Genomic DNA, 11,905 nt, shown 5'->3' with positions numbered 1-11,905 from the left:
AACTGTCACAGTTCAATTTATAAATCCATTTTCAATATGCAGTTACAGGTTATGAATAGGATAAGATCAGTTAGTGGTGAGGGGAAGGGATTGTGAGAGCAAGTTTGAGGAAGATGAGGAAGAACAGGGTTTGTTGCTTTTGGTTATTGAGGATGTACCTGCCTTGCTCTTATGAAACACTTGCATACTCATTCATGGTTTAATGGAAGAAATATTGAAGTAGGCATCCTGAGTTGCTACCCTAAATTCTCTCCAAGTATGCTGAACATACTCAAGGTCATTCAAGAGAAACAGTGGCTGGAGTTTTACAGTATCTAATATTTCATTGAGTGTCTAGATATAGATAACTGGGACTTTTTGTTTGCTTGTTTTTATTTTTATTTCTAGGATTGGTTTGAGGTAGTAGTCAGGGAGACCTCCATGATGGAGCAGAGATTTTGTTCAGTTGCTTTTGGCTTAATCTCACAAAATAAATTCTTTCAGTTAACTGGTGATTGATTACCAGGCAGCCTAAGGTTAATTGATTTTAGGTTTCATAATTAACCTTAAGTTTCTGTTTCAGGTTATGAATATAGGTTTACTGTAATGAATCTGTCAGAAACACTAAACTGTATTAATCATTATTAACAGCTAACTCTTAATACTACTGAATATGTTTGATTTGATGGTGCTGGGCTTTGGAGCTCCTTATAATCAAGGCTAGAGGTCATGTTATAATATATGTATTAAAATGGGCACAGATAACACAAGGAAACTTTTTATAAATGTAGCCCTGAAATTGTTTTACTTTCAAATTACTTTAAAATGAGGTAGAAACTCATTTATGGAATTGGTGATCAGGTCTTAGATATGGACCAAAAGATGTATGTTTATTAGTTTTTAAAAGAAAAAATTTGTTTTTAAACTTCCTGCAAATGTCTATGGTATTATAGTATTTACAGTTAGTGAGATTCTCTTTATTTGTAAATTTAGTTTCTTATTTTAACAATTTTAAACATACTGAAAATGAAAGTTTTAGCAATAGAGGGAGTATATTTTTCTCTTCTAAATTTTCCATTTTTTGCTGTTGTTGTTTAGTCACTCAGTCTATCCAACTCTTTTGCGACCTCATGGACTGCAGCCCACCAGGCTCCTCTGTCCCTGGGGTTTTCCGGGTACGATTAGATGAGTGGGTTGCCATTTCTTTCTCCACAGGATCTTCCTAACCCAGAGATTGAACCCTCGAGGTCAAGTTGGCCCTTTTCTGGTTGAGCTGATTGTTAAATTTTCAGGAACTTCATGAGCTGGTTGTTAAGCACAACTAGTATTAAAAATTAATTGAAATAAATTATGTTAACTAAAGATAATAAAAAACTCTAAAGTTATTGCTGCCTATTCATTATTATCTATGCTATTGAGGTTAGTTGATTGTATCTGAATGGTAATCACACTATTTTATGATATGCAATGTGTATCTCTTCCCAACTTGGTGTTCAGTGACTTCACATTGGATGGCTTGAAACTGGTCATGATGAGAGTATTTACAGCACAGAAACTGGCCAATGCCATAAGTCACCTTTTGTTTTTCTGAGGAAGGCATGTGTAAAGACATGCTAGCACACCATATCATTGCCTGCAGTTTGCTAGCTTTTGATTTCCCTGCTGCTAGACCCTCCTTCCAGTACTTTGTCCAGAATAACCCACCAAGCTTAATTTTCCTAGACAATAAAAGCTGAACATGGTAAAGGAAGGGATGATGTCAGAAGAATGTGGTAAAATATAGTTTTTGCCATTTAGTAACAAATTTAGCATCTTTGAGCCTCCATTCCTTTATGCTTAAGGTAAGGCAGTCATCTCTTTTTGTTCTGCCTACCTATCAAGACTTTCAAATTAAAATGACAATATGCTAGTGTTTGTGAAAGTGCTGTACACACATAATTTTTCTTATTAGTGGTAAACAATTGCTTCATCTTTTCACTTATTGACTTTAGTTTACAGAATAGAGTTTATATCCTAAAATTGCTGCCCCAGATTTTTCACACTCTTACTGACCCCTGTATCAGCAAATGTGGCTCCAGTGCTTATGTTGGCTACTAGATGGCAAGCTCCAGGTGGGTGTGCCAACACTCTCTCAGACAATGCCCACTGTAGATGCTATATGATCATGAGACTTATTTACTGTGTTCAGACTGTCCTCAATATTTTCGTTCTTGTTCTCTTTGAAAAACTGCCAGTGGATCACAATGGGCAATAAAGATGAACCTTACCATCATCCTTTGTTGAGATTTGAAGGCTCTTGTTAAGATGCAAACATTGCAAGTAAAAAGGAAAAAAACCTTGACATATTAAGCCATTGTCTCTTGTTGATATCTTGGTCAGAAATGGTTGGTAAAACTCCTGAGCCTTTGAGCTGGGTTGTAATGCAGTTGAATTTTAAGGAAGGACAAGTTGTAGATATGCCGGGAACACAGGGAAGGGGTGAAGACCGGGGAAGTGTAAACAAGAATCTGGACCCGCTGGGTGGGAGTGGTGAAGGGAGGCATGAGAGCCTTTTGCAGTTTTGCCCTGAAACAATGTCAAAATGTTTGCGTTTGGCGTAGCATTTCCTCTTTTTATTCAGAATGGCTTTGCTAGAATACTTTTCTGTCATGAGTTTATTTGGTCTCTCAGATACTGCTAAAACACTCTTTTGATTTTTGGTGGGTGACATGCCTTGATATATTACCAAATTCTCAGTGACACCAAACTTTAGAACTCTCTGAAGAAGGATAGTAAGAGTAAAAACATATATTGAGAATCACTAATTCCAACTTCAGTTCATTTTGTTAATAAATACATGACATTTAACATGAGAAAGGTCTCATTTGCGCAACAACTTTCATTTAGAAGTCTCTTTTTGTACATAATTTCTTTAACAGTTCTCCTGCCCCTCCCTCCTTCCTCTTTGTTTTCCCTTTGATTTGATTTTAGATTTTCTCGCCTCTGTGAAGATTGTTGTTGTTGTTTATTTGCTAGGTTGTGTCTGACTCTTTGCAACCCCATGGACTGTAGCCCATCAGGCTCCTCTGTCCATTGGGTTCCTCAGACAAGGAGAGTGGAGTGAGTTTCCATTTCCTTCTCCAGGGAATCTTCTCCAGCCAGGGATTAAACCCACATCTGCATTGGCAGGCAGATTCTTTACCACTGAGCCACCTGGAAAGCCTCTTTGTGAAGATTATTTTGCCTTATTCACAATAGTTAGAAACAATGTATTTGAACATAACTTCAGTATCCTGCCTAATCATTTACCAGGCCAGCTTCCATCATAAATTGTTATTTATTAGATATGTAGCAGGCCGAAGTGCGTAACTGCTGTGAGATGAGGAGACAAAACACAAGAAAATTATGATCCCCACCCTCATTCAGGGGTGATGATTAAGTCAAATTGACACACACTACTCATTAGCCCTCCAGCTATAGTTAGTTCATTCCACAAATAGCACAGTGCTGAGGATTGTGTACTATGATATGTTGGGTGTTGTTTGAGGGTCTGTCTTATCATTCATAGATCATTTTGTAGAGGCTGGACTTCAGCAAACTATAAACTTTTAATATCTGGTTATTTTAGGGAAATTTCTTCCCACCTCTCTCCTTCCTGCCCTTCGCTTTATATTTTTATACTTTTAGTATAGAGTGTTTAGTAGTTTTCTTTTTTTTCCTCTCTGGGAAGGTTTCTACCACAATTCCTAATCCTTTTAGAAAAAGCTATAGTCATGTCAGTTCAGAGGTGTTGATGTTTTATACAGTTGAGTTCTGTGAGATATGAATCTCTGATATTCATAGAAGATGCCTTACTTTATTCACATATTTATGCGCTGCTCTTTTCCACATGCTAGAAAATTTGAAACTTTATCTGATTTCAAGTCTACATTGGAGATCAAGTTAACAGTTACATCTGTTTCTCCTCTCTTTATTTTAGCTGGACCAGACCAATTTTGAAGAAAGGATACAGACAGCGCTTGGAATTGTCAGACATATACCATATCTCTTCTTCTGATTCTGCTGACAATCTATCTGAAAAATTGGAAAGGTATGTCCATACCATTGTTTATTAGTTGAAGAGAGAAATTAATATTAGAGACTAGAGAACTACTATTGGAGGGCCTAATTCTTAAAATGGAGTATTTATAGTAGGAACATCCTATTTTCTTGATGAAGTCTTGATCAATTAAGAATTAACCATAGAAGGGATGAAAGAAAACCATTTCCCTGAGAAAATATCTCTCTTTTTTTTTTTTGAAAAATACGTATTTGAATTCTGAGAAGCTATCACTTAAAGAACATTAAGTGGATTTTGTGAAGACTGGAATAATATCTTTATGAAGCAAGTTGTGTATATTTGTCTCTAGAATCTTAAATCATGAATACAGATATGCATACTCGGAAATCTTAGGGTAAAGACAGTTGGATGTCAAGGATCTGTAGAAGTTTCATATTTTTGAGCACATATTGAATGCCAGGTATGGTGTCTCCTCTCAGCTCTCTGGAAGGAAAGTATCATTATCTCTTTCTTATAGGAGAGCAAATTGAGGCTCAGAGAGATAATTTTCTAGCTAATAAATGGCTGAGCTCTGGTTCAAACTCAGGTCCATACTCCCAGCTTCCCCAAAAACAGTGTTTCGCGTTGTAAAGAAGTCTTCTTCTCAAAGAGTATTGGTTACAATCCTTTTGATTGCCAGTGACAGGAATCCAATCAAGTAGCTTAAGTAAATAAAAAGAGGAAATGTATTGACTCATGTAGTCCATCTGTGTAAGAGCTTAGGGAGAAAACTGCCGTTAGGGACTCAGTGGAACCAGGAACTGGTTTTATTGTCTCAGATCGGCTTTCTCCATGCAGTGGGTCCTCAGAACGCTTTGCTCATGTCTTTACAGACCACTGAGGAAAGAGTCTTTTCTCCAAAAGTGAAAAATCCCAGAAACTTTCGAGTCACATGCTTACTTCTTGGACCAACAACAATCTGTGAATGAGCTGGACAGGGTCTTGTGCCAGCAGTACAGGATCTGATACCAGATGAGGGGGAAAGAGGAGAGGGAGTTGGCAAAAAAGAAAGAGAAGCAACTACTTTTTAACAGCATCAAAATAAACGAGTAGACTTATATTTGTTTACTTTATTTTCATTAAACTCATTGAATCCCTTTTGAAGTTTCAAAGCAGATAAGGTGTTTAGCCTTTATTGTTTCTTGGTTTTATTCAAAGAATTAGGATAGTGGAAGTAGCAGATTCACATTTCCAAGATCAAGCACCAGCTTCTATTATTGAGCACTTAGTGTATGTAAGTGTCATTAAGGCAATATTACTTTTGTTTTTTGTTTTTGTTTGGTTTGTTCTGGTTATGATAAATAAACAGAGTAAAGTCTAGAATAGAGTCTGGTATATATAGCTGTCCCTTGGTAGATCCCCTATGGATACCAAACTTTATGGATGCTCAAGTCCCTTATACCAAATGTTATATTATTTGCATATAACCTACATATATTCACTTTAAATATTTTAAATATCTCTAGATTACTTATAATGCCTAATACAATGTGAATGTTATGTAATAGTTGCCAGCAGATGAAAAATTCAAGTTTTGCTCTTTGGAACTTTCTGAAAAATTTTTTTTGGTGAATATTTTCCTTCCCCAGTTGGTTGAATCTAGAGATGTGGAACCTGAAGACATGAAAGGCCAGTTTTAGTAGGTGCTCAATGAATGTTTGTTGAATGAATAAATGATGTTTGAATGTGAAATGGCTGACATTATGCAAAAACCTGTAACACTGCTGCAGGGATAAAATATATAAACATAATACATTGTAGTGATGTCAGCAAGTTCAAAATAATCTAGTAGACAGTGAATATCTGAGTTCTAAATGGATGCTGAACAAAAGATTAATCACAGTAGGACTAGGCTACTCAAAACCTGTTATACCTGAATTTGTAGTATTATCTGGTCTAACACTTTTTTCTCCTCAGTTTTCATGTCTCCATATCAAATGTACCCACTTTGTTCCAATTCAACAGCTGTGTGCCAGCATAAGTCCATAAACTCTATTAATATTTTTGTCTTTGATGGGTATTTCTTCTTGCTTCTCTTATTTCTTTTTTAAAAAATAAAAGTTGTTATTTACAGTTTATTCAAACATTTTGGAAGAGTGACATACACTTACGGTACTTTGTACCTTTCAGTTCAGTTCAGTCGCTCAGTCATGTCTGACTCTTTGCGACCCCATGAATCGCAGCACACCAGGCCTCCCTGTCCATCACCAGCTCCCGGAGTTCACTCAAACTCATGTCCATTGAGTCGGTGATACCATCCAGCCATCTCATCCTCTGTCGTCCCCTTCTCCTCCTGCCTCCAATCCCTCCCAGCATCAGTGTATTTTCCAATGAGTCAACTCTTCACATGAGGTGGCCAAAGTATTGGAGTTTCAGCTTTAGCATCAGTCCTTCCAATGAACACCCAGGACTGATCTCCTTTAGGATAGACTGGTTGGATCTGGCAATCCAAGGGACTCTCAAGAGTCTTCTCCAACACCACAGTCCAAAAGCATCAATTCTTTGGCGGTCAGCTTTCTTCACAGTCCAACTCTCACATCCATACATGACCACTGGAAAAACCATAGCCTTGACTAGATAGACCTTTGTTGACAAAGTAATGTCTCTGCTTTTAGTATGCTATCTAGGTTGGTCATAACTTTCCTTCCAAGCAGTAAGTGTCTTAATTTCATAGCTGCAATCACCATCTACAGTTATTTTGGAGCCCCCCAAAATAAAGTCAACTACTGTTTCCACTACACTCTTGGAAAGTGACCCTGCCTCATATTTCAGAAACTGATTTGTGACAAAGGCCCTCAGGCAGTTACCCTGCGGTTGAAGTACATTGGTCCATCTGGCTCAGTTTGTGACCTTGGATTTGAACTCTGTGTATCCCTCCTGTGTGCAGACCACACATCCATTTCATGATTATAACTCAGATATGTACTTGCTAAGTATAGAATTTCTTCCCTTGTGATTCAGCCCTTGGTGTTCAGAATGCTTACTGGGTTTATTGTGGTGCTGTGGGCATCACAGCATCTACCTTCACTGCCAATTCCTTCAGGTTCCAGTAGTACAAGTCCCATCCACTAAAAAAAATTCTCCAGCTTGGTTCCCCCCTCAGATCGCTACCCCATTCTTTTAAAAAAAATTTTTTTTCATTGTTAATGTTTCTCTGCTTTCCTGGTTTCTCCACTACTTCTCCCTTTCTTTACATCCCAGCTCCCTGACTATGGTTTTTGCGTTTCCCATGTTATTAAAATGATGTTGACCATGTTCACCAGAGGTCTCTTAATATCAAATATAATGACATCTTCCTACCATGACTTCAGGGTTGACCACTTCTTCCCACCTTGAAACCGTTTCTTTGGTTTATGTACCACCTCTCTTCCTGGTTTTCTCATCTGACTCATTATTCCTTTGAAAGAGGCAGATTGCGCCTCCGTATTTCGCTTCTTACCCTGTTGTGAATCACTGCATGACATGGAAGGGAGGCAAGTACTGTGTGTGAGTAAAGAGTGGAAAGAGTGTGAGCAGATAGATGGATGGCATAGGGTCTAGGTATGATAGATAGTAAGCCTCTCAGGAAAGCCAGTGTCCATGTACAATGCCCATGATTGCCAGTCTGCCTTCATCTCTCAGATGGGTGAGCTTCCTTTGGAATAACTTAGAACACCTCTAATAATGGTAGATGGAGAGTAATGAGAATTTGTTGTTCAGTTGCATCTGCCTCTTTTGCAACCCCATGGATTGTAACGCACCAGGCTTCTCTGTCCATGGGATTTCCCAGGCAAGAATACTGGAGTGAATTGCCATTTCCTTCCCCAGGGGTTATTCCCAACCCAGGGATTGAACTCGAGTCTCCAACTTTGGCGGGCAGGTTCTCTACCATTGAGCTACTAGAGAAAGCCAGTGATGAGAATAGCTGTTGAAAAAATGCAGAATCTTTATATAGTTCTTTCCTGTGAAACTTCTCATCTCTGTACAATATAAAAAGGAAGATGAAGGGTAACATTTAGGGATATACTTTATCCACTTGGAAAGAAGAAGGTTTTTATTAACAGAAAGTAATGGCAAAACCTTAAATATAATCAGGTTATGGATGTATAGTATTTAAAGAAAAAGCAACATTTATTTAATACCAACCATTTTTCATACTTTTAAATTTCTGTTCTATCAGAAAATACAGAACTTGATTCTATCCCAATTTTCCAAAGACTTTTATTTGAAAGTGACATTTGATGATATTTGTTCCATACTCCTACATTTAAAAACAAAGTCCAAATAGTAAGTTTTTCTAATGTTAAATTACAGAAAAATCCACCTGACTTTTAATCTTGTTTTTGGTTTTACAGCTAAATTTTATACAATCCACTACAGTTACAAATAAATAAGACATGAAGGAAAAAATTAAGTATTTATTTTTCACCTTGTTCCAAGCACAGTTATGTGTATTCATAAGAGTTGTATTTTATTTATCCAACTCTCGCATTCACTGATTTTTAGAATCCCAGAACATTTCTTTAGCATATATAATGTGGACTTGTCATGAAGTCAACTCCTTGAAAATTGGTGTATGGTGGAGCACTGAATTCAGCCAAATATCTGCCTGAGATAGTGTTGGAAGCTCCCCACAAGGTTTTTGTCTCTCTGGTCACTTGGGTTAATCTCCGTGGATGTACTTGTGTGAATAAAACTATGTTAAGGGAAATAGAGAATTCTAATATTTGCACATGCAACTTACTGGTCCCACTTTTTATTCTTTTGCAGAGAATGGGACAGAGAACTGGCTTCAAAGAAAAATCCCAAACTCATTAATGCCCTTCGACGATGCTTTTTCTGGAGATTTATGTTCTATGGAATCATATTATATTTAGGGGTAAGGCTTTTATTTGTAAACTAACTCTGGGTAAAATAATTACATTCATTTTTAAGATTGTAAAAGGAATAGGGTAATCTGGTACACAGGAAAAAAGGACTAATCTAACTCCAAATACAAAGAAACCACTAAAACTTTAGTGGAGACAAGCAAAAAGTGCTCACAATGGGTTCAGTAGAATAAGTTTCTTAAAAAAAAATCATTTCTGTTATCGCAAATCACATTATCGTACTGGAATATGAGATTGCGGGTGATTTTATTTTCCTGCATTCTACATAAGAAGGTCAGGAGACAGTATCAGGAGAATTAGGTAAAATTCAGCTAATTTCATACATGAGCATTTGAAATGTTTTGAAATCATATCTGCATGCTGAATTGTTTTAAATAGCAAAAATTAACAGTATGGCAGTGAGGTACTCCTGCAGTATGTTTTCTCCGTCTTCTGTGTCACCTTCATTGTGAAGAGGTCTCCATGTGTGCGGACTCCAGGCTTTATCGTGCTCAAGTGCAGTCTATGACGTTCCCCAGCTGCTGTCAAGTGTGACCCCAATCTGTCACTTTGTACATCACCAGAGCATCATGTTGTATCCTTGATTGTAACCTGTAGAAGTGATGGCAAGTTGAAAACTTACTGTACAATATTTACTTTGGGAGGTTAGGTACCAACTGGATGGATTTGTGTTGTAATTATATTGGTCTTCATGCCTCTGGGAGTGAGGAGTGCAGTAGTGCTCCCCAAGAGGTGCCCAGCAAGTTGCATTGCTTTAAGAACTTGTGCTTAATACATACCAAATAAGTACGTTTCCACATTTGTTTTGACAAGGATGATCACATGTTTTATAGTGCTCTTGATGACCTCCTGGAAGACATTCTTCTGTCTTTTGAAATTATCTGTTTATCTATCTATCTCTATGGAAATGTGCAGTAGTTTGGGGGTGATGCTATTTTATTTGTAAATATGAATAAGGTAGCTGAGGAATTAATTATCTTTTAAGATATTTTTGAGGTGATTTTTCTTAATGAAAGCACCCAGACTTTGGGAAACAGTTTTATCTATTTAAAAAAATGTGTTGTTTGCCTTGCTGACTACAAACTCTGCCTTTGAATCAGAGTATTAAAAGTATAGTTCTCTCTGGCCATAACATATAATGGTCATCCTTGGATCAAAGTGACTACTTCAGACAATTGTTATGCCATTACTAAGGCCGTGGTGAAATTCATTTTTCTTCATGTTCTTCATCACATGCTGCTTCCATTGATTAACATAAACACAACTGAGTAGACGCTGGGAGAAAGGCTGAATTATGAAGTCCTTTTTATGCTCTGCCTGACTTGTGAGATAGTTTGTTCCTCTAGATTCCACCAGGATAGAAGTTTCATGTGAACAGAAGCACTCATCTAAATGTGGAAATTTAGATGGTGCATGAACATATTTATAAAATTTATATTTGGTCTGATATACACAGATCAAAATATAGTTTAATATTTATTGAGTATCTTAGCCATTCCAGGGCTTCCCTGGTGGCGCAGAGGTTAAAGCGTCTGCCTGCAATGTGGGAGACCTGGGTTCGATCCCTGGGTCGGGAAGATCCCCTGGAGAAGGAAATGGCAACCCACTCCAGTATTCTTGCTTGGAGAATCCCATGGACGGAGGAGCTTGGTGGGCTACAGTCCATGGGTTGCAGAGTCGGACACGACTGAGCGACTTCACTTTCACTTTAGCTATTTCAGGTTCAGCATTAAGCCCTTTATAAAGGTTATTTTGTTTAATTCTCCTAGTAATGCTATGAAGCAGTCATTAGTGTCTCTAACATAGAAAAGAAAATTGAGATGCAGGAAATTAAGTAACTTTTCCAAAGTTATGCATATGGCAAATTTGGTGATAGCCAGGTCTCTTTGGTTCCAAAGCCTGTGACCCTTCCATTAGATCAGATTATAATTGCTCTGTAACTGTATAATGATTATATGTCAGTACTAAATAGAATGGTGGCTGTAGTAATCAGTCTTGGGCCTGCTGATCTACTCTGCATCTTCTCAGCAGATACAGGTTAAAAGTTTAAAGGTTGAGGATTCTTCTAGGGTCACCTCAGGGACAAATCTGAAAAAAATTCAGATTTTGGTGGAGAAACAGGGGAACCAACTGGAATGTTTTGTGTGAAATCCACCCAATAGCCAGAAGTGCTAAGGGTCAAAGATATAGAAAACATTAAGTGGTAGAAGAATGAAGTGAATGTGGAGAAAGACTACCTTATTCTTAAATGTCTCAAGCCTAAAAATATCCCAGCAAAAGGAATCTTAAAGCCTTTCTAGGTGTATTAATTAACTACCCAGAGGTGGGAGTGAGGAGTGATGGATGCTCCTGAGCTAAGCTGGGCCCAAAGCCCCTGGACTGGAACTTACAGCATGTTTAAAGGGCGAAGTTGATTTCCATCAGCTCAACTTCCTCTGATAACCAACAGAATTTGGGCGACGAAAAGGACTGATGGGGAAAGCAATTGACATGTGTATGGTGGGAAGGCAGGGAGAGAATATTTATTGGCACAAGTGTGGTAAGGCTGTCGGTTTCTCAGCCTTGTCACAGAGTAAAGGCTTCATGGCCTCACTGTGCAGTTTTAAGCAGTGAAAATGTTGAAAAATGTTAAGTCTTTAAGAATTCATGTAGTGGTCATTAAGACAAGTGTAGCTTCTCAGGGCATCTGATCTCTCTACTTCACTCTTTTTATCTGTTACAGGAAGAAAAGAAGGAGAGAAAATTTCACTATTCTAATAAGACCTCTCTCCTTTTAAACAACTTATACCAAATGCCTTGGTATTTATTGTGTTCTTTCTGGGCGTTACTTCTTTCCTCTGTGTGTCATTCTGGTAATTTTTGTTTCATTAAATGAGCAGGGATTCTCGAACCTGCTATAACATTACTCTTGGTAAAAGATGGACATACTTTCAAGATGTTCTGTGTATTTTTAGTCCCTCTAAACCAGGATAATTATGGT

General features: G+C 37.7%; 1 protein-coding gene across 1 annotated transcript in view; it reads left to right on the top strand.

Moving 5' to 3' along the window:
- The first annotated feature begins 2,435 nt into the window (after positions 1 to 2,435).
- CFTR (CF transmembrane conductance regulator) overlaps positions 2,436 to 11,905 on the top strand; it is a 159,904-nt gene continuing 150,434 nt past the window's right edge. The window contains exons 1-3 of the mRNA XM_040259873.1: positions 2,436 to 2,499; positions 3,883 to 4,048; positions 8,807 to 8,915. Coding sequence (XP_040115807.1) covers positions 2,436 to 2,499; positions 3,883 to 4,048; positions 8,807 to 8,915 — 339 coding nt within the window. The remainder of the gene's footprint in view (positions 2,500 to 3,882; positions 4,049 to 8,806; positions 8,916 to 11,905) is intronic.

This window comes from Oryx dammah, unplaced genomic scaffold, assembly GCF_014754425.2.
Source record: "Oryx dammah isolate SB20612 unplaced genomic scaffold, SCBI_Odam_1.1 HiC_scaffold_18, whole genome shotgun sequence".
Taxonomy (NCBI): domain Eukaryota; kingdom Metazoa; phylum Chordata; class Mammalia; order Artiodactyla; family Bovidae; genus Oryx; species Oryx dammah.
The sequence above is the reverse complement of the archived record's forward strand: the minus strand, read 5'-3'. Positions and strand labels throughout refer to the sequence as shown.